This window comes from Oryzias latipes, chromosome 8, assembly GCF_002234675.1.
Source record: "Oryzias latipes chromosome 8, ASM223467v1".
Taxonomy (NCBI): Eukaryota; Metazoa; Chordata; class Actinopteri; order Beloniformes; family Adrianichthyidae; genus Oryzias; species Oryzias latipes.
Window position 1 is genome coordinate 8,221,411 of NC_019866.2, and position 20,908 is coordinate 8,242,318.

The 20,908-nt window shown below is 40.8% G+C and overlaps 5 protein-coding genes across 6 annotated transcripts; 1 reads left to right on the forward strand and 4 right to left on the reverse strand.

Moving 5' to 3' along the window:
- Window positions 1–8,630: 8,630 nt before the first annotated feature.
- On the reverse strand, window positions 8,631–9,771 carry LOC101174997 (hemoglobin embryonic subunit alpha-like). The gene is made up of 3 exons (XM_004071343.2): window positions 9,582–9,771; window positions 9,299–9,506; window positions 8,631–8,852 (listed from the first exon to the last, which is right to left on the reverse strand). The coding sequence occupies exons 1-3, from the start codon at window positions 9,674–9,676 to the stop codon at window positions 8,724–8,726; spliced, it is 432 nt and encodes a 143-aa protein (XP_004071391.1). The 5' UTR covers window positions 9,677–9,771; the 3' UTR covers window positions 8,631–8,723.
- A 1,796-nt stretch (window positions 9,772–11,567) lies between these two features.
- On the reverse strand, window positions 11,568–12,330 carry LOC101159018 (hemoglobin cathodic subunit beta). Its single transcript, XM_004071601.3, has 3 exons — window positions 12,178–12,330; window positions 11,780–11,996; window positions 11,568–11,696 (listed from the first exon to the last, which is right to left on the reverse strand). Exons 1-3 carry the CDS (start codon window positions 12,267–12,269, stop codon window positions 11,568–11,570), a joined length of 438 nt encoding a protein of 145 aa, XP_004071649.1. The 5' UTR covers window positions 12,270–12,330.
- A 2,062-nt stretch (window positions 12,331–14,392) lies between these two features.
- Window positions 14,393–18,868, reverse strand: gb (hemoglobin embryonic subunit alpha-like). 2 transcript variants are annotated; one of them, XM_011477879.3, is made up of 4 exons: window positions 18,836–18,868; window positions 15,040–15,137; window positions 14,743–14,950; window positions 14,393–14,586 (listed from the first exon to the last, which is right to left on the reverse strand). In XM_011477879.3, exons 2-4 carry the CDS (start codon window positions 15,135–15,137, stop codon window positions 14,458–14,460), a joined length of 435 nt encoding a protein of 144 aa, XP_011476181.1. In that variant the 5' UTR covers window positions 18,836–18,868; the 3' UTR covers window positions 14,393–14,457.
- gb (hemoglobin subunit beta-like) lies at window positions 16,128–16,784 on the forward strand. Its single transcript, NM_001278899.1, is given in 3 exon segments — window positions 16,128–16,239; window positions 16,305–16,527; window positions 16,607–16,784. Coding segments are annotated over 3 exon segments (444 nt in total). The 5' UTR covers window positions 16,128–16,147; the 3' UTR covers window positions 16,736–16,784.
- LOC101155030 (hemoglobin embryonic subunit alpha-like) lies at window positions 18,070–18,841 on the reverse strand. Its single transcript, NM_001278898.1, is given in 3 exon segments — window positions 18,070–18,284; window positions 18,441–18,648; window positions 18,738–18,841. Coding segments are annotated over 3 exon segments (435 nt in total). The 5' UTR covers window positions 18,836–18,841; the 3' UTR covers window positions 18,070–18,155.
- Window positions 18,869–20,908: the final 2,040 nt, after the last annotated feature.

The following is a 20,908-nucleotide window of genomic DNA, read 5'->3' on the forward strand; positions in this document are numbered from 1 at the left end:
CCTATTGCATGCATTTTAACGTCTGACTCCTCTCACAAAGAAAAACAATATTTTGAAAGTTATTAAACAAATCTTTTTTGCCATTTTTTGCCAAATTGCCATTGAACATTTTACTTTTGTTTGTGCACATGAAATGTAATAAAAAATTAAAGCTAAATGTGACCAAATCTTGAAGTAGCGAAAAAAGTAACCAGCAAGGACAAAAAAGGAAATCAGTCAGCTTGAGGCATTTATTATTTCAAATATCCATGAACATGTGAAGTATCAATCGTTCAAAGGTTCAAACGTTTTTGAAATCATTTTCTAGTAGTTTTCCCACAACTGCATCCTATTATGACCAATGTTCACGTGTCTATGTATTTACTAATAATCAAATACATACAAGATCTAAAGGACAGCTAAAGGATTGTCAGTTTTTGTCTGTTGAGATGAAGATTTAAACTGGTTATATACAAATATTCATAATGTCTTGCAATATGATTAATATGTAGTTGACCTCACATATTTTTGAGCTTGAATCTGCCTGAATTCTTTGGTCTAGTAACAAACTCCTGGACAAAACTTTTCCAGAAACAAATTAGGTTTTATTTGCAATTTTTTATAAATGTAACTGTCATGGTGGCCTGGCAGACTCCTCCCCCTCCCAGCTCTGCTCCAGACTCACAGCTGTGTCCACTCATCTCATCCCCTCACCTGCTTCATAAGGAGACTCATCTCAAGCATTCTTCGCCAGTTCGTTAACACTGATGGTGCTTAACTCCGCTTTGAGCTACGTCTGGCCCCCTTGCCTTGTTCCTCGCTCATCTTGTTTTGCTGTGCTTCAGGTCTTGCCTTCCACGAGTGACACCCGAGTCTTTCTACCAGCCGAGCTGAAGCTGAACTCCTCTACGCCTCCCAAGAAATCCAGCCACGCCACCCCCAAAGAACTCCTGCCACGTCAAAGCTAAGATCCAGAGCTGCCTTCTTCTTACATATCCTCCATCCTGCTGACGATCTGCTCCATCTAGTCCCACGACGCTCCACGCCTCAAGATCCGCTGGCTCCTACAAAATAAAACCAGTTACTTTCCCTTTCACTTACTTGCCTCCTCCTTCCGGGTTACAGCATCTGGGTTTGTCACGTGATCCGGTCATGACAGAACGAACTGGCCAAGACACCGACCCAGCTGACCCGGAAGGACTTCCCCTTGCCGTCAACCAACAGGGTATAATGCTGGGACGCCAAGCCGATGCCCTTTCTCAGATGGCCTCCGCTCAGCAAGACCTTTTCCGACGTCTTGATGGTATGACACAGACACTATTAGAATTAACGGGTCAATTCTCTGGTCCCACAGTTCCTGCTCCCTCACCACTTTCCGGCAACATGGTCACTTCCGCTTCCGCCTCGAACCCGGAAAACTATCGTCTCCAGCCGGAGCCTTTTCATGGTGAAGTAGAAAATTGTGGCGGTTTTTTACTTCAATGCCAGCTGTTATTTCAACAGGCTCCCCGATATTACCACACGGATCAGAGCAAGATAACCCTGGTCGTTAACTCCTTACGGAATAAAGCGCTGCAATGGGCCCAAGCCTTCCTAGCGGCTAACCCTATCACACACCTCCCGTTTGAACGCTTCATTTGTGAGTTCAGACTTGTTTTTGACCAACCTCGCAAACAGGAGGAGGCCACCAGACGCCTGTTAAATCTAAAACAGCACAACCGGTCCGTCAGCGACCACGTCATAGACTTTCGCATCTTGGCTGTCGAAGCTGGCTGGACTGACCCCGCGTTACGAGGTATCTTCTATCGATCTCTAAATGAAGCTATAAAAGATCATTTGTGCACCCAACCCGAAGCCTTTTCTTTTGAGGATCTTGTCGCAGCTGCCTTACGTTCTGACATACGCATCAAGGAGCGCCAGCATGAACGCCCCCACACGGTGCGTAATACCATTCCGGCTGACTCTCCTCCGCCTTCCACGCCTGAATTTCCTCCACAGTTTGTTCCTCGCAAAACCCCTGAAGAACCAATGCAAATAGGACATTCACGCCTGTCTGCTGAGGAGCGGCTGAAACGCCGAGAGGAGGGACTTTGTTTCTACTGTGGGAATCAGGGCCACCAAGTCTCACAATGCCCTCTCCGTTTAAACTCCCGAATCCCCCCGCTAAAAGACAGGCCGCGGGTGGGTAAGTCAGTTGTTTCTTTGCCAAAAGACTTCTGTTATGTTCCTGTCAAGCTTTGCTTCAAGTCTAAGATCTCTGACACTCATGCTCTCATTGACTCTGGTGCCGAACAGAGCCTCATCGATCAAACCTTAGTTCAACAACTCTCTCTCCCTATAGAACCTCTAGACACCCCCATTAACGCTGCCGGATTGGGGGGTCAATATCTCTCATCCATTACTCATCGCACCAAGCCCTTATTACTCATCACTTCAGGTAACCATCACGAGTACGTTCGGTTTTTTGTCACTATATCCCCTTATTGTCCGGTGGTTTTGGGTTATTCTTGGCTAAAAACCCACAACCCCCAGTTTGACTGGGCTAAACAACGCATTATCAATTGGAGCACGTTCTGCATGGCTAACTGCCTACAATCCGCTATTCCCTCCGTATCCCCATCTAGCGATCACATCCCCGATGACATTGATCTTACTTCCGTTCCACATTGTTATCACGAACTTAAGGCGGTCTTCAGTAAAAGTAAAGCAAGTTCGCTGCCCCAACATAGGCCATATGATTGCGCCATCAACTTACTCCCAGGCGCCACTCTCCCCAAGGGACATTTATACAACCTCTCGGGGCCCGAAAAGGCTGCCATGGAGACTTATATCCATGAAGCTCTCTCTTCCGGTCACATTCGTCCTTCCTCGTCGCCCGTTGGAGCCGGGTTTTTCTTTGTCGAAAAGAAAGATAAATCTCTTCGTCCCTGTATCGATTATCGAGAGCTTAATCAAATAACTATCAAGGATAAGTATTCTCTCCCCCTCATCAGTTCTGTGTTCGACTCGGTCCAGGGGGCTCAAATCTTCTCAAAATTGGACCTGCGCAACGCCTACCACCTCGTACGCATAAAGGAGGGCGACGAATGGAAAACGGCCTTTACTACACCTCTTGGCCATTATGAGTACCTTGTAATGCCATTCGGCCTAACTAACGCTCCCGCTGTCTTTCAGAGGTTAGTTAATGACGTCCTCCGTGACTTCCTGAACCGTTTCGTATTCGTCTATCTCGATGACATTCTGATCTTCTCGCATGACCCGGTTCAGCACGAAAACCATGTCCGTTTAGTTTTGTCTAGACTACTCGAAAACCAGTTATTTGTTAAGGCAGAGAAGTGCCAATTCCACACCGCGTCCATTCAATTCTTGGGGTACGTTCTTTCAGCAGGCAGCATCAGCCCTGATCCTGCCAAACTCGAGGCTGTCTCCCAGTGGGAACCTCCTGATTCACGCAAGAAACTACAACAATTTCTAGGTTTCGCCAACTTTTACCGCCGGTTCATCCGCAACTTTAGTTGTATTGCCGCCCCTCTCACTAAGCTCACCTCCATTTCACGACCGTACGTCTGGAATCCTGAAGCCCAGAAAGCTTTTGATCAGTTGAAGTCTCTTTTCGTCTCCGCCCCAATCCTGATCCAACCTGACACCTCCAAACAGTTCATAGTTGAAGTTGACGCCTCCGACACGGGTGTGGGAGCGGTTCTCTCCCAGAAGGAAGGGTCCTCTGGCAAATTGAAGCCCTGCGCTTTCTTCTCCCGCAAACTATCCCCGGCTGAACATAACTATGACGTGGGCAACCGCGAATTACTTGCCATCAAGCTGGCTCTGGAGGAGTGGCGTCATTGGCTGGAGGGGGCTACTCACCCGTTTATAGTCTGGACAGACCATAAAAATCTTGCCTACCTGCGCACTGCAAAAAGACTCAATTCACGTCAAGCCCGGTGGTGTCTCTTTTTTGACCGTTTTCAGTTCACTATCACTTACAGACCCGGAAGCCGTAATACTAAGCCTGATGCCCTCTCCAGGAAATACAGCTCGGATGACGTTTCTCCTCCCTCCCCCATCATCCCAGCTACCTGCATCGTGGGCAACCTCACGTGGGATATCGAAACCCGTGTCAAAGAGGCCCAAGGTGAGGAAGCCTGTCCTACATCCTGTCCTGATGGCACTCTCTATGTCCCTACGTCCCTCAGGTCTGACGTGATTGCCTGGGGTCACAGCTCCCTGATTGCCTGCCATGGAGGGGTTCATAGGACTTTGTCCATGCTCCGAAAAAGATTTTTCTGGCCCCACATGGATAAGGATGTACGTGAGTTTATCGCAGCTTGCACCGTCTGCGCTCGCTCTAAATCCTCCAACACGCCCCCAGCTGGTTTTCTCCATCCCTTGCCCACTCCTCACCGTCCCTGGTCTCATCTAGCGGTGGATTTTGTCACTGGGCTACCGCCTTCGCAAGGCCATACGGTAATCCTGACTGTCGTTGACAGGTTTTCGAAAGCGGTGCATTTCATTCCCCTTCCTCAGCTCCCCTCCGCCACTGAAACGGCCAAGATTCTGGTGAACCAAGTCTTCCGCCACCACGGCATCCCCTCCGACATCGTCTCTGATCGGGGTCCCCAATTCATATCACAGGTATGGAGAGCGTTTTGTTCTGCGCTGGGTGCCAGTGTGAGCCTATCCTCAGGTTATCACCCGCAGTCCAACGGTCAGGCCGAGCGTGCCAATCAAGAGCTTGAAGCCGGCCTCCGTTGTCTCGCCGCTCAGAACAAATCTGACTGGGCCGAGTACCTCATCTGGATCGAATACGCTCATAACACTCACCCCTCCTCTGCTACTGGCATCTCCCCTTTCGAAGCATCTCTAGGCTACTCTCCTCCTCTGTTCCCCTCCCAGGAGCTCGACCTTGCTGTCCCCTCGGTCCAGCGTCATATGCAGCGCTGCCAGCGCGTCTGGGCCCAGACTCGTGAAGCCCTCCTTCGCACTAAAGAGGCTAACTGTCGTTTTGCCAACAGGCACAGGGTGGAGGGTCCCAAGTATCAAGTCGGGCAGAGGGTGTGGTTATCCTCCAATAACATTCCCATCCCGTCCACGTCTCGGAAACTGGCTCCCCGATTTATCGGCCCCTACATCATTGAAAGGATCATCAACCCCACCTGTGTTCGCCTCAAGTTGCCGGCGGCTCTAAAGGTACACCCATCTTTCCATATCTCGCAAATTAAACCTTTTTTGGACAGCCCTTTGTGCCCGCCTTCCGTCTCCCCTCCGCCCACCCGTATCATCGACGGCGCTCCGGCTTTCACGGTCTCCAAGGTTTTGGACGTTCGCCGCCGTGGCCGTGGCTTCCAGTTTCTGGTGGACTGGGAGGGGTACGGGCCTGAGGAACGCTCGTGGGTCTCCCGTTCCCTCATCCTCGACTCTTCCCTCATCGCTGACTTTTACCGTGACCACCCGGATCGGCGTCCTGGACCGCCTGGAGGCGGTCGTTGAGGGGGGGGTACTGTCATGGTGGCCTGGCAGACTCCTCCCCCTCCCAGCTCTGCTCCAGACTCACAGCTGTGTCCACTCATCTCATCCCCTCACCTGCTTCATAAGGAGACTCATCTCAAGCATTCTTCGCCAGTTCGTTAACACTGATGGTGCTTAACTCCGCTTTGAGCTACGTCTGGCCCCCTTGCCTTGTTCCTCGCTCATCTTGTTTTGCTGTGCTTCAGGTCTTGCCTTCCACGAGTGACACCCGAGTCTTTCTACCAGCCGAGCTGAAGCTGAACTCCTCTACGCCTCCCAAGAAATCCAGCCACGCCACCCCCAAAGAACTCCTGCCACGTCAAAGCTAAGATCCAGAGCTGCCTTCTTCTTACATATCCTCCATCCTGCTGACGATCTGCTCCATCTAGTCCCACGACGCTCCACGCCTCAAGATCCGCTGGCTCCTACAAAATAAAACCAGTTACTTTCCCTTTCACTTACTTGCCTCCTCCTTCCGGGTTACAGCATCTGGGTTTGTCACGTGATCCGGTCATGACAGTAACATTGTTTTTTAAATTACATTTAAAAGCAACAGTAAGTGCAATCGATGATTTGCCTCTCTTTTTTAGTGTTTGCTGCCCATTATACCTAAATCAAATTCGGTTTATGGCATGGATGTTTCTATAGTTTTCTTAAAGCCAAATATTCATGGGGACAGATTTAGTCAATGGACACCCAGTCAAGCAAGTGAGCTCTGTTGTTTGTGATTCCTCACAAAAAGTTAAACTGTTTGGAAAAAGGTGACATGGATGACAAGACAGAAAAGTACTTAAATCTTATAAATAGATCATTTCAGGACAGGCTGTGCCCAAAGAATTGGACAGATTTCTGCAAAGATTATTCCAATCTATTCTTTTTTGCGAAATTCCATTTAAAAAAACACTTTTGGGAGAAAATTCTTTTGTATGGGATGTTTCGACCCAGTTTTTGGGTTAATGAGCTGAGCTGAAACTAACAGCAGACTTTAGTTTTGTTGACTTTAACAACATGGTGGACAACATGATGTCCACCATCATAACTAAAATTTGTTTAATTTATAGCTTCTAGCCCTTTGACAGACTGACAACCTGTCCGGGTGTACCCCCACCTTCCCCAACAGCTGGGACGGGCTCCGGTTACCCCATGACCTCGAAAGGGATACAGTGGAGTTAAAAAATGGATGGATGTATGGAAGTATGGATGGATGGATGGTTGGATGGATGGATGGATGGATGGATGGATGGATGGATGGACGGATGGCTTTGTAAAGTAAAGTGGAGCTAATTTAAGTAGGAGACAACAGGAAGTGGATTGCCTCATTGGTTGTGGCATCATAGGGAGAATAGGTATTTGGTTCCTGTGTATCTGATCTCCAAAAAATGCCACTGAGATCAGGTCTTGTTAGAGAATTTTCTTGTTCTTTTAAATCATGTTTGAGTAAAGTTAGATTTTTTTAACCTTTTTTTAAGTATCCAGTTTAAGTTTGTTTGGATTTATTTTTAGATGTTTTATTATATTTTACATTAACTATATATTTTCACTATATATTTTGCTATTGTGTTCTTATCTGTTCAGTCTTTTATATTAATAAATATTTTACCAGTACGAGTGATTCTTTTCTAATTAAACTGCTTTGGCACCTCCCAGAACCCTCAGAGTTTCTAGCACAGGTCTAATCTTAACTGCTGTTAGGATACGTCTGCACACTTATAGCCACAAACTCAACTAGGCACACACGCATCCTCAAACCAAATTTCTCACCCTACAAGTTATAAGAATGTATTTTCCTTTTCAATATAAATTCATATCAAGAATTTTGAACATTGTTTTTGCAGTTTGAAGTTTGATTATTTCATGACTTCTAATCATTTTGATTTAGAAAATAAAAAATAAAAACAACAATGATAATAATGATGATGATGATAATAATAATAATAATAATAATAATAATAATAATAATAATAATAATAATTATTATAACAATAATAATAATAATGATGATGTTTTTTGTATCAAAGAGGACTATAAGATATGACTTGGACTTGAATATTGGAGACTTTTATTTCATCATCATCATCATCATCATCAGCCTATCACGCCACTGCTGGCGGATGGCCTCCACATCTTACTCCACTCATCACGGTTTTGGGCACATTGGGTCCACGTGCAGCCTGCCTTCTGCTCGATGCCATCTCTCCATCTTTTCTTCGGTCTTCCCCTTCCTCTCTGTTTGTCCCACTGAGTCCATTCTGTTGTTTTCTTAGCCCATTCGTGGTTCTTCATTCGGGCTACATGTCCTGCCCACTTGGCTTTGGCTTCAATCCCTTTCTCGATGACATCCTTCACCCCTGTTCTTGATCTTAAGTCTTCGTTCCGGACCAGACTTTTTTTTACCCACATGAAATGACATATGTCTCATCTACAAGAGACTTGATAGTTGACTTGGACTTGAGGTAAGAGACACACTAAATGGGACTTGCAGTACTCATCAGAACCTGTAGAGAGCTGTCATTTTAACATGTTTTTTTTTACTCAAATGTGAAATAAAATATGCAATATTATATCTGAAATATGATAACATAATGTAAACACTGCACACAATGCAAAGCCATCTGTCCAGCCATCTATCCATCCTTCCATCCATCTATCCATCCATCCAGCCATCCATCCATCCATCCATCCATCCATCCATCCATCCATCCATCCATCCATCCATCATTCTCTTGTGCTTGGTCACAAAAGTTGCTGGAGCCACTTTGCTACTTCAGGGTGAAGTTGGGAGACACTGAAGTTTACTAGTCCATCGGGGGGCTTGACACCCTCACGTTCATCCCTCAGATACATTTAGGGTCAATATGTGAAACATACTTTTTCGACTTTGGGAAGACGCTGTAGTGTCTAAAAAAACACTCCAACAGAAACGACCCAGCTAGGATTCAAACCAGGGCCTTCTTGCTGTGCGGTGACAGAGCCAACCACCACCAAACCACCAAACAGACCAACGGCAAACCCACTTTAAAGAAGAGGCCTTCAGAATTTATGCACAACAACATAAGGGATTAGTGTTTTCCTACAGAGTTTATTTTAGTTATGGGACTCCATCTGTAAAATTTAACACTCGTACTTAAAGACAAGAGGACAAATTCTTGCATTTGATCTTTTATTCAGGTTACAGGGATGGATTGCACTGAAGCACATTGGAATGACCATCCTCTGTTGCTGCTGCTCCTGTTGCTGGTTTACCGGTATTTCTCAGCCAGGGCGCGGGACAAAGCCCCCAGGAACTTGTCCAGGGCCACATGGACCTCAGGGGTGAATTCGTTGGGGAAGACGATGGCCAACACAACCAGGATGTTGTGAGAGAGAATCTGTAAATATATCACATATCATTTGCCTCATAGAGAGAGTGTATTATGGTCTGATCCAAGTCTCCTGAAACAAATTAAAAATCCCAGGTGTGGAGCTGAACTATTGAACGATGTGAAGAGACATGAAAAAAGCAACTTTATTTAGTTTTCTACTCATCTGAGAAGAAAAGGGTCAGGGGGACAAATGCATATCAAAATGTCAAACTAAAAACAGGCTGTTCATAGCCCACAAAGGATTATTAAAACTGAATGACACACTAAAAAACTGCTTAAATAAAGATATATTTCCCCCAAACCTAATTATTCCACTTCATCTATCAGTCTTGAGGAAAGTTTAAGTCTAAGAATTTGTTCACGTCCAATCAAATCGTATAAACGTACTCAAGGAATTTCAATTCCTGTTACCTTTACAGCCCAAAGGTTTGCTTACAGAAATGATTTGATACCTTGAAGTTGGCTGGATCCACTCTCAGGGTGAAAGCGTGCAGCTCACTGAGGTCCAGCAGACCTGCTGTCAGGTCGTCGATTTTGCCCACAGCATCAGCAACTCCTCCCATTATAGTCTTCCCATGCTTCTTCACCGGGGCAGAGCCGGGGCTCAGGTCCTTCCAGTGGGCGAAGTAGGTCTTGGTCTGAGGGTACACAACCAACATCCTGAATAAAACAGAAGTGAATATTAGAAAGAGAAATGAAGGACAAAATTCTGTGAAAATTGATGATAATAATTACCTGGACAAAGCGTCAGCTCCAACATCATCTGCCTTGGGAGCCAATTTGGTCCAGAAGGCCTTGACGACCTCCTTATCCTTAGCTGTGAGACTCATCCTGACTGCTGATTGTTCGGTTTGAAGATCCGTTCGAAAACTGGGTCTTTTTATACATGCGACAGGGCATGGGCACACCAGAGCCACCTTCAAGATATGTGCAAGTTTGGACCACTTCCAAATGTCATGTACCGCTCACAGGAGATAAAGGGAGGACAAATGTGTCACTCTGAACTGCTAGTGTGCAAAACCCGATCAGGAGTCAAATAAAAGTTACCATCAAAGAGAATTTACTGAAGGTAATCCTGTTCATTCCCATGGTGACAATTGGAACATTCCCAGATCCAGATGGTCTGAATTTTTTAAGCACAGAGATGTTACAATAAGAAATGTTACAGTTATTTTTAATAGATGCATGGAAGACACACTGAGTGACCAAAAAATGTTTATATTTATTGTAAGAAACACTCAACTGGACAAAAGTAACAAACGAAAATCCATCCCAAACATGCATAATTATGGGAACATTAACGCTTTCTTTTAAAGTCTGTGTATAGAAAATATTTTCTTTTATGTCTTTAGAAGTCCGGGAAAAGTGATTGAAAATCCTTAATCGTAATGATTCCATTCTGGTTTATAAGTGCATACCAACATGCTGACTGGGGTTACTTCTGGTGACATTTGTTGCCAACATGCGGTGTGTTTCTCTCTTATCTGAACATGGTTGGGCGGCGCCGCTCAAAGGACAAGATAGCGCTCAGTGCAACTGCAGCTTCTCTTTTGGCCGCCGAAGCGGATCATCCACATAATTCATTCAATTACACGTCAGTTTTATACGTCCCACTTCAGTCGGTGGAGCATCACTTGATTTATCTAATTTTCTGAAGTGCAGAGATTGTTTGAGGCCCAATGATCCACCCTCACCCTGGTCTTCTCTCTAAAAATAAAAATTCTCTTCATCTAATTTTTGCTCCGTGTCTGAACCATCGTTGTTGATTTCATAATTTACTAAGAAACAGATTTTAAATTAAAAAAAATATTCATGTCTAAATTATAAACTTTAAGCAATAAATCAAAAAAAATGTTGGGAAAAAAAGATTCAAACAGCGAGGATGACTAGAGAGGTATGTTTTAAATGAATCTCAATTCTCACACAACACTTTTTTTTAACCTCGACCTTTCTTCTACTTCTACCTAGAAATACTTCAAAATGCTTTACTAATTGCCAAGGAAAAGAAAAATTTAATTCATTGCTTTGTCAAAAGATTAAAAAAGATAATAATATAGCTAATATGGTTTATTTAGGGTTTATTATTTCCTACATATTTTGACATCTTAGTTTTGAAGTCTCTTAGCTAGACACTTTGTGGATTTTTCACATTGACTAAAGCTTATCACATTATTTGAGTTACAAAAAAAAGTTATTTTTATTTTCATGGTAAAAAGAAAACTGCAAAAATTTTCAAATCTTGAGTTTGGAGCACAGCAGAATTTATGCTGCAATGGTAGAGAGCCTCCTTGTGGACAATTGGACTCATTGCACAAAATAAAAATGAAAACAGCCGTTTTCATTTTCTTTATTGATTTGTATAACAAGCCAAACCTAGTAAAAATTATATTTCCAAGCAAATTATTCATTTTTTGGTAATATTTTACCATAAAACAGTTTTAAATGGACACACTTCAAATGTTTTTTTTTTCTGAGAAAGTGATTGTGTTGTATGATTGGTTGAATATTTTAATGTTAATGACAGATGGATAAAGTTGACTAAGACATAAAACGTCAGTTTTTTTCAAGAACACCATAAGATATTCAAATCACATTTTTACTTGTAGCAAGGATGAAACAGAGCCTGAAGAATCAAAGCAAACACTAATCACTAACATAAAAAAGTTCAAACCTGGGTTTTATTTATTTAAGCTTTATTTCATTCTGGTTTTTATCCACATTTCATTTGTTCTGGCTGTTCATGGCCTCCACCACAGCACAGAGGAACTTCTGCCAGACTGCTTGGACCTGAGGGTTCAAGGCTTCCTTGAGTTTGCAGGCAATGGAGATGGTGATGCAGTCTCCCAGCAGCTGCAGATGAAACAAAAGCTTGATAAATCCCATCTGCAAGGGATTTTGGCAGGATCAGTGATTTCAGAACGTCTGCCGCCTACTTTGAAGTTATCCGGATCCACACATTCATAGTGCAGCCTGCTCAGAGCAGCATGTGTCTCTTGTATCCTGTCCATGATTCTCACTGCTTTGTCAATGGACCTCAGCACAACCTTTCCATGGTGAGCTACTTTGGGGTTATTCAGAATGGAAGTGTTAGTGAAAATGTCTCCAAAGGTGCCAAAGTATGTCTCTCTCCAGGGGTAAACAATATGAACCCTATCAGTAGCAGAAATGCATCAATAATTCATCCAAGAAGATGAGAAGCTGAAACAGCCAAACCAACAATCAGGCAAGTAAACATCTTGATGATGGAAATCTGGTCATCCCATTAAGTCATGAATTATAAATCCATTCAGAACTTCATCATTCTGACCTTTTAAAGGATATAATGTTCTGCCTTGTTAGAATTTGTGGTCCAATCTCATCAACATCAACTTTTTCCCAAACTTCCCTGATGGTGCAGCGCTCCTCTTCTGTCCACTTGACCATAATGTCATGAATTCAAAAAGCAGCCTGTTTACTAATTGCGTCTTTCTTCTGAATATTGAAGTCTAATGAAATGTCTGAAATGTTGGTAAAATGCTGTCAACAGGTGCTTAACTCAGATTATGCAATATACGTTTACTATCTGGACATTCAGACACACTACGCCCAAATAAATAATCGGTGGCTCCAGTGTAGTTTAATTAATGTGCTTCACTTTTTTTCTTTTCATAAATCAACATGTCTTTACTTCTCTTGAGCATATAATGAATGTACATAGGTCCAAGTGCTTTTATTGTTTTGACACTTTTCTTAACAAAACAAAAATGGGAAAAAAAGGAACAAGCATCAGACTAACTTTGACCTGGGAAGGAGGAACATTTGTTGATCTCACTAGCTTAGACTACAATATTAGAGTTTGTTCTCAGGCAGTTTTAAAAATCCTCAGCTAAATGCATTTCAAAAGTTGACAAAAGACTCAATATAAGATCAAATGTTATTGACAAAGCATGTTAGGTCCGCAGAAATTCTTCAAATTTAAAAATAAAAATCTTCATATGACAAAAACAATTTCTTTAATAAAAAGTAAAACACTAAACATATACGATGCCCTGAACCCCCACTCACACAGTATAATCACATATGAGATAGGGTTAGAAATAGAAGTCTGGCAATAAGAAAATGCTTGCAATAGTTTAAGCTTGTGTACTTTCATGCAGGCGTCCTTCCTTCCATCTTGTCAGAAACGTCATGTTGACCCGGGAATTCATTATAGAAAAAATTTGCATTTACAACCTGTCAAGTGTGAATAATGTGATGCACACTATTGAACATTAAACATATAACTTGTAGATTATCAGTTTTTACCTTCTGTCTTTAAAAAGTAGTAAATTACAAACCTTTCACAGTATGTGCAGTGACAATTGTTTTAATAATTAGGACAAGAAAGAAGCTCGTCACTCAGATTTTCAAAGATAAAAAATGGGTTAATAGATAACTTTATTAACATCAACAATTAAACAATAATAAGATCATAGACCCTGCAGACCATGGGGAATTCATATAGACCTGTCACAAGGCTTACACACTGCTAAACTAAAGCTTTGAGAAATTATGTAAAACAACGCCCCCTGCTGGAGGAACTGCTGAGATGCTGGAAACAAATCGGATGTTAAGGAGGCCATCGGTTTTATGAAGGGGCGGCAGAAGGACAAATAGGGATACAGCAGTTTTGTGTTGGATCGCCGAGTAAATTCTGGTTCTTGAGAAGCTTCAGTAAAATAGATTCCGACAGAATTGTTTAGGCTAGTAAAAAAACAAATCTCTAAAATCTTGCCTTTCAGATGTTATTTCCTTTTTCTGTCACCCAGCTAAAACAAAAAACTAAGTTTCCTTTTAAATCAACAGACAATTGAAATAAATCAGGATAGTTGAGTTTTTTATGTTACCATGCAGACTGATTGAACACATCTTTGTATTTTTTTCTAAATAAACAGTAAAATGCACCTATTTAAGCAATCCACCCAAGTTTGCTTATTCATGTTGTTTTGAGAAAATCTAACAAAAACTGAAATAAAAGTTTGAATCCTCATCTGGGATGAGTTTTTGCACTGTGAGCCTGCCAGCATGACCACATATAGTTCATGTCACAGCATGAACTACATGTGGTCGTGGAAAAGAAGAGTCAGAAGAGGATGATAAGAACAGAGAACAGTCTTCCTGACTTGAAAATATATTCCAGGTTGGAAATCAGCACCATGGAGAGCAAAGTTTATCAGTAGTTAATGAAAGCATGCTGAATCCACTGTTTGTGCCTTAATCTTTAAATAATTCAGAATTTTTCAAAAGAAATTGCTTTGTTTTAACATCATTTTGATGCTCTTTTGGAGTTCTTGGTTGCATTTCCCATTGACTTACAAGATTTGTTGATATTTTCAACGTTATCTTTTCAAATACCCCTTTGTACAAGAAAACATTGTGAGTTGTCAAATGTACAGTTTATAGATTCTTCAAAAATAGGGAATTCAAACAAACCAATTACACAATTTCAGAAATCTTTTATCATTTTGTAAGCAAGAAAATGCACTATTTTGCATGACTGTTTATGGGTCAACAACCACCAAAACAAATTGTTGAAATTGAAGTACTTTATTTGCATTAAGGTAATGATGCGGATGCTTCCTTCTCTTGACGTTTATCTGTACTTCTCAGCCAGAGCCAGAGCCAAAGCAGCCAGGAACTTGTCCATAGCCACATGCACCTCAGGGGTGAAGTCATTGGGGAACATGATGGCCAGCACTACCAGGATGTTGTGGGAGAGAATCTGTGGTGGAAATAGAAAGATGAATGTTAAGCTCTGGCTCCTGCATCTCAACAAGTAAATAAAGAAGTATTATCTTTCAACAAATAGTATTTCCAAGAACAAAAAAGGCCCTTCTGAGTCACAGACAGAGAAGCTTTACAAGCTTTAGATCCTCACCTTGAAGTTGGCAGGATCCACTCTCAGAGTGAAAGCATGCAGCTCACTGAGGTTCAGGAGACCAGCAGTCAGATTGTCGATTTTGCCCACAGCTTCAGCAACTCCTCCCATCACAGTCTGTCCGTGCTTCTTCACCGGGGCAGAGCCGGGGCTCAGGTCCTTCCAGTGGGCGAAGTAGGTCTTGGTCTGAGGGTAGACCACCAGCATCCTGAGGGGAAATACGTAAAGGTGGTGAATCAGAGCACAAAAATAAAACTTCATTTACATTTGTAGAGAACCATTGAATGTCATAATCACCTGCCAAGAGCATCTGCTCCAATATCTGTTGCCTTGGAAGAGATCTTGGCCCAGAATGCCTTGACGACATCCTTGTCTTTAGCAGAGAGACTGGTCATCTTTGCCTTGTTAATGTGATCTGGTCGACACCCTGAGTATTATATGTGTGAACGTCAACACAGACACACCCAGCAGTGGTTCAAGATAGTGAAGAGGCAGTTCAAGAAATGCTGATTGTGTAAGATAAGAAAAATATCCTAAATTCAGAAGTGTAGTAGGTTTACCTTCATTAAAAATGATTTTGTTAAATTCTATGGTCATGATTCACCTCCATAGAACATACAACAATGTTTTTCAGCAAAGTACCTTCCCATTAGGTATGTTGGAATTATTTTGACTTTTAACCTTTCAGAAGGTCAAAAGAATTGAAAATAATTGAAAAAAGATAAATTATTTAAAAAAACGTAAACATTGTCAATTAAAAAAAACATTGATTGATTGAAGGGCAAGAAGCAGGAAAAAGTCCAAAATAAATAAAAAAAACAATTTCATGAAGTGAATAAAGATGTTTTGTGTAAATGTCGTTTTGTTTTAAGTCTTATTTACAAGATGAAAACCAACAATGAATGCACCAAGTTTAGTAACAACTTAACCTTTTTTTTGTATTAACTGTATTTTATTGTAACCATCCATCTTCCCATAAATCTGCAAGAAATGATTGTTAAAAAACCAAATGTTCTGCGGTTGTACTGCTCAAAGCTCAGTGTGTACAACTACTTGATTGGATGACATTAATAATATGACATTCATCTTTCTTTTAATCAGACCTTTCCTTGAATAAAGCTTAAAATTCAGGAATTTACACATCTGCTGTTTGAATTGTATTCCGATTTGTTTTGTTTTTTTCATTCGGCTTTAAAAACTATTTGACATTTACATTATTCTGCCTGTGAATGTTACGCCCTCCTCTTATCATGTTCTACTGTAAATCTACATCACACCATGTTCTGCCTCTAAGTCCAACGCCCTTTCATCTCAGGGTTTTGAGAGGAGGCGCTTTCCTTTAAAAGCTGCAGGAATCGCACCAGCGAGCACTAGGCTTGTGACAGTAAAATCAGTAGCTGTCAACATGGTTGAATGGACAGACTTTGAGCGCGCCACCATCCAGGACATCTTCTCCAGGATAGACAAGGATGTTGTTGGACCTGCTGCTCTCTCCAGGTTTGGTCTCTCGGTTCACCTTTCTGTTATTTAGTCCTTGCTCTCATTTCCTCACGTTTCCTCAGGTGTCTGATCGTCTACCCCTGGACTCAGAGGTACTTTGGCAGCTTTGGAAACCTCTACAACGCCGCCGCCATCACCTCCAACCCAAAGGTCGCAGCACACGGAAAGGTTGTCCTGTCGGGTCTGGAGCTGGCCGTGAAGAACATGGATGACATCAAGCAGACTTACGCAGATCTGAGCGTGCTGCACTCCGAGAAACTGCATGTGGACCCCGACAATTTTAAGGTACAGAGGACAGAATGAGGCGCACTGTCATCAGCCGTCACAAGCCTTGGATGATTTTCTGATGTTTGATGCTTTGCAGCTCCTGGCAGACTGCCTGACGATTGTGGTCGCCGCTCAGATGGGACCAGATTTCACCTGCGACGTCCAGGCAGCTTTCCAGAAGTTCCTGGCCGTGGTGGTGTCTTCCCTCCGGAGGCAGTACCACTAAGGAGCAACCGAATTTCTCTCCAATTGACCAATAAAAAATACAAACTGAAGCACACTTACACTGGTGTCTGTGTCTGATTACTGATTTTTTTTCCGATGTATATATTTATATATATATATATATATATAATTTTTTTAAGTTACAACAAAATGCATTTTAAACTTGATGTTGTTTCCTGTAAATCATCTTTAAAAAAAACAGGAGAAAACTAATTCGAAAATGTTTAAAATTAACAAAATGTTTTATTCCTGTAATAAATAAAACAAACTTAAGATGAAAGTAAGAGGAGAATGTAAAAGGGATGATCAAATAACTTTTTTTTTATATTTTAGAGTGGAGAACTCAAAAATGCTGATCCAGTAGTAGGCTACGCAACTTTAAGCAGTATCATAAGGTGAAACTGCTTAAACTTCACTTTAATTGATTTTAATTTTCACTTTATTCTTACTTTGCAGCAAAACTGTAAAACTGTAAAATGTAAGCGGTAACTCTTTTATTAAATCTTCTATGTACAAAAGGTTTAAAGCAGCAATACTGTGAGGCACAATTGGTAAATTAACACTAAAATGTTCACAAGAAAACCATTTTTCTGCCGGCATTGCCAAGTTTTTATTTTGATTTCTATAAATACAAAAAACTGAATATAATATCTTGTTGATTCAAAGATTTAAATACATTTTTAATTCTGTTTAGTCCTGTTTTTTTTGTTGTTGTTTTCTTTGTATAGTTGTGGAGGTGGAAACCTTTTGCTTTGATTACCGTTAGGTAACATTTGTTGTTGTTCTTGCCTTTCTGAGGTACGAAGGATTCAGGTTTTTAGCTATAAACTAACTTCCCCATTTGTGTTTCCAGTGGTTTTTTTTTGCCAAGAATTTACCAAACATTTGTAATTATTTTTACATCATTAGTGCGAAACACTGGATATATATTATACTTCTGTTATGTAAAATGTAGTACAGATGTCATTTCATCCATTAAAATTCCACTACAGTAATAATGTAAAATATATGATTACGATTTAACATGAAGCACATTGAATTGTTTTATGGCTTTGAAGTAAAAATCAATGTTATTTTGTAATAAAGACTTGATTTTCATGATGTGATTAATCATACCCTATTAAAGTTATTATTATTTACAAGTCCATTTTCTATTTACTAAAAAAAAACCAGGTTTTATTAATATTAAGCCAAAATTTTCTTGTCAATTTCATGTTATCTCTTGAGTCATGACAAACGTAACACTCTAAAATTATTAATATATTCTTAAATGCCAATTTATGACTATAAATTACTAACAACTTAAAACCCCCCCAAATTATGAAGACAACATTCTTAATGTTTTGCAACCATGCATTTATTGATCATTGGCAGAGAAAGCGCAAACACTCTCTTCTTCAATGACTTGGACTTTGTGTTGTTTATCTGTACTTCTCAGCCAGAGCCAGAGCCAAAGCAGCCAGGAACTTGTCCATGGCCACATGCACCTCAGGGGTGAAGTCATTGGGGAACATGATGGCCAGCACCACCAGGATGTTGTGGGAGAGAATCTGTGGTGGAAAAAGAAAGATGAATGTTAAGCTCTGGCTCCTGCATCTCAACAAGTAAATAAAGAAGTATTATCTTTCAACAAATAGTATTTCCAAGAACAAAAAAGGCCCTTCTGAGTCACAGACAGAGAAGCTTTACAAGCTTTAGATCCTCACCTTGAAGTTGGCAGGATCCACTCTCAGAGTGAAAGCATGCAGCTCACTGAGGTTCAGGAGACCAGCAGTCAGATTGTCGATTTTGCCCACAGCTTCAGCAACTCCTCCCATCACAGTCTGTCCGTGCTTCTTCACCGGGGCAGAGCCGGGGCTCAGGTCCTTCCAGTGGGCGAAGTAGGTCTTGGTCTGAGGGTAGACCACCAGCATCCTGAGGGGAAATCCGTAAAGGTGGTGAATCAGAGCACAAAAATAAAACTTCATTTACATTTGTAGAGAACCATTGAATGTCATAATCACCTGCCAAGAGCATCTGCTCCAATATCTGTTGCCTTGGAAGAGATCTTGGCCCAGAATGCCTTGACGACATCCTTGTCTTTAGCAGAGAGACTGGTCATCTTGTCTTTGTCAGTTGGGAACTGTAATGTGTCGAGACCTTGGGGGGTTTATGTACTACTCCCCAGAATAGACACACCCAAGACAAATATAGCGAGCAGAGGCGTTCCAAGAGATGAGCCTCAATTAGAGATAAACAAAAACCCTCATCAAGTGCCTCTTCACTTCATCTGTACAAACATTTTTTTCTGTCATCATCAAGAAAGCTAAGGATAATGTGTGTTTGAATATGTTATATTAAATCAAACATTAAGGAAAATCAGCTTTCTTTTAAATCACAGAAACATATCTCAACAATATATTTTTAAAAGTCATTTGACAGAAAATTATCTTTGTTAAAATGAAAGAAAAAATAGACAAAGAACGAATCTAATTCAAATACAGTCAATACTGGTTTTAATTTGGGTGTTGCTGAAAAGGGAACAGAGGAGACAGACCTCATTCAAACAGCATTAAAATCCAGGCACTTCAATCAAGTCGCCCAATATTGAAAGATTTATTTGGAAACCTTCCAAAATCATCACTAAAGTAAGGTTCTGTCTTTCCTGCCAAAACATTCATTCCAAACTCTTATCAAAGGCCGTACACAGCAGCTGTAAGGGTGGACCCACACAAGCTGGGGAGATAAGACTTTTTCACTCCTTTAGCTGATCCTGTGGTGCTGAAAAGTTGTCATAAAGTCATGAAGTTCCTAAAGATTTCAGCCTTAAACTTATAAGAACACATTCGATATACTATTTAAGTTAATTACATTGATATGGGTCTATTGCTTCCACACACTAAACTCTTCCAAAACGTTATCATTTCTAACCTTTATGCCATAAAAAAAGAAAAAATCCAAAACAAAAGCAAATCTTGCTTGACAAAAACTTTTTAATTAAATTCATGATTCTTAAAAATATTAAAAGTTTTAATAAATCTCGTCAGGCAATGAAATCAACATTAGTGAATAACTTTTGACAGCTGGAAGCTACAGAACAGGAAAGTCTAAGAAATAAATTAAGCACATTTCTTTAAACTTCATATAGGAAATCATTTAAACATGGCTGAAATTATCAGAAACAGATATTGAGAAGACTATATTGGTAAATTAATGAGTACACTAAAGCTGTCAACAAAAAAATTAGAAAATTTACTAAAGTTTCCACAAAAAAGATTTGACTTGAATGTGGATTCCTTTGTGTTTTCTGCAGTTTTTGTGGTTTAGGTGCTTTTTCTTAATTTCCCGATCACCTTTTTTTCAAAGCCTGAAGTTTATCCATATTGCATTTTTCAAATATTCAGTTTAGTTTCTTTAATTTCTTCCAATCTGAAAAGTTTTTGAAATTCCCGAACTAACAGACAGATTACAATCAGCTTGAGACATTTTTAATCAAGAAATAAACTTTCCATTTTTCTATTGACATGAATTCATGGGGTTTATTTAAACTTATTTGGTCTAAATAGAGCTTTAATGTATACAGTGCATACTAAATTTATTTTATTGCTGGTTTTAACACCTTAAAATGTTACTTTACCAGGACAACACAAGTTGTTTGACTATAGTGTTTATGTCAGCCATTTTTTTTTTGAACGTGGCTATAAAGCAGCTGAGGCCCAGCGGTCCAGTCGTGTTATCTGCAGCTCCTCCCAAAGACGAGCAGCTGTCTGAGGACACCAGATGCAGCTGCAACCCTGTTTTTCTCAGATTGTGGCCTGAGCAAACTTGCTTCATTGTTTGTAAAAAAGGCAAGAAAGTGTGGAGTCATAATGGAAGGAGGGACTCAGACATAGACATCATGATCAGTTTACATTCACATTAAACTTATGTAACAATAAACTAATTCTTTCAAAAAATGAAATTGCGACTTTGTCTTCTTATGCTTGACTGTTTTCCAATGGATTTGTCGTTCTTCTCATATACAATATTTATGTCTGGAAATGTTATTTCCTTCAAGAGCATCTTAATAAACTTCAGGCTTTAATTAAAGGCATATTTGCCATTTTTCTAAATCGCATATTTACAAAACTAAGCCCAAATCATTAGCCTTACCTCACTGTGCCTTACTAAAGACTGCAGGAGTTCCTGCTAAAAG

Excerpts from the sequence above, each read along its gene's own strand:
- LOC101174997 (XM_004071343.2), bottom strand. The coding sequence starts at position 9,676 with ATGAGTCTCACAGCTAAGGATAAGGAGGTCGTCAAGGCCTTCTGGACC. Across the intron at positions 9,507-9,581 it reads GGAGCTGACGCTTTGTCCAG|GATGTTGGTTGTGTACCCTC; the intron begins GTAATTATTATC and ends TGTTTTATTCAG. Across the intron at positions 8,853-9,298 it reads TGGATCCAGCCAACTTCAAG|ATTCTCTCTCACAACATCCT; the intron begins GTATCAAATCAT and ends ATATATTTACAG.
- LOC101159018 (XM_004071601.3), bottom strand. The coding sequence starts at position 12,269 with ATGGTCAAGTGGACAGAAGAGGAGCGCTGCACCATCAGGGAAGTTTGG. Across the intron at positions 11,997-12,177 it reads GGACCACAAATTCTAACAAG|GGTTCATATTGTTTACCCCT; the intron begins GCAGAACATTAT and ends TGCTACTGATAG. Across the intron at positions 11,697-11,779 it reads TGGATCCGGATAACTTCAAA|CTGCTGGGAGACTGCATCAC; the intron begins GTAGGCGGCAGA and ends TTTCATCTGCAG.
- gb (XM_011477879.3), bottom strand. The coding sequence starts at position 15,137 with ATGACCAGTCTCTCTGCTAAAGACAAGGATGTCGTCAAGGCATTCTGG. Across the intron at positions 14,951-15,039 it reads GGAGCAGATGCTCTTGGCAG|GATGCTGGTGGTCTACCCTC; the intron begins GTGATTATGACA and ends ATTTCCCCTCAG. Across the intron at positions 14,587-14,742 it reads TGGATCCTGCCAACTTCAAG|ATTCTCTCCCACAACATCCT; the intron begins GTGAGGATCTAA and ends TTTCCACCACAG.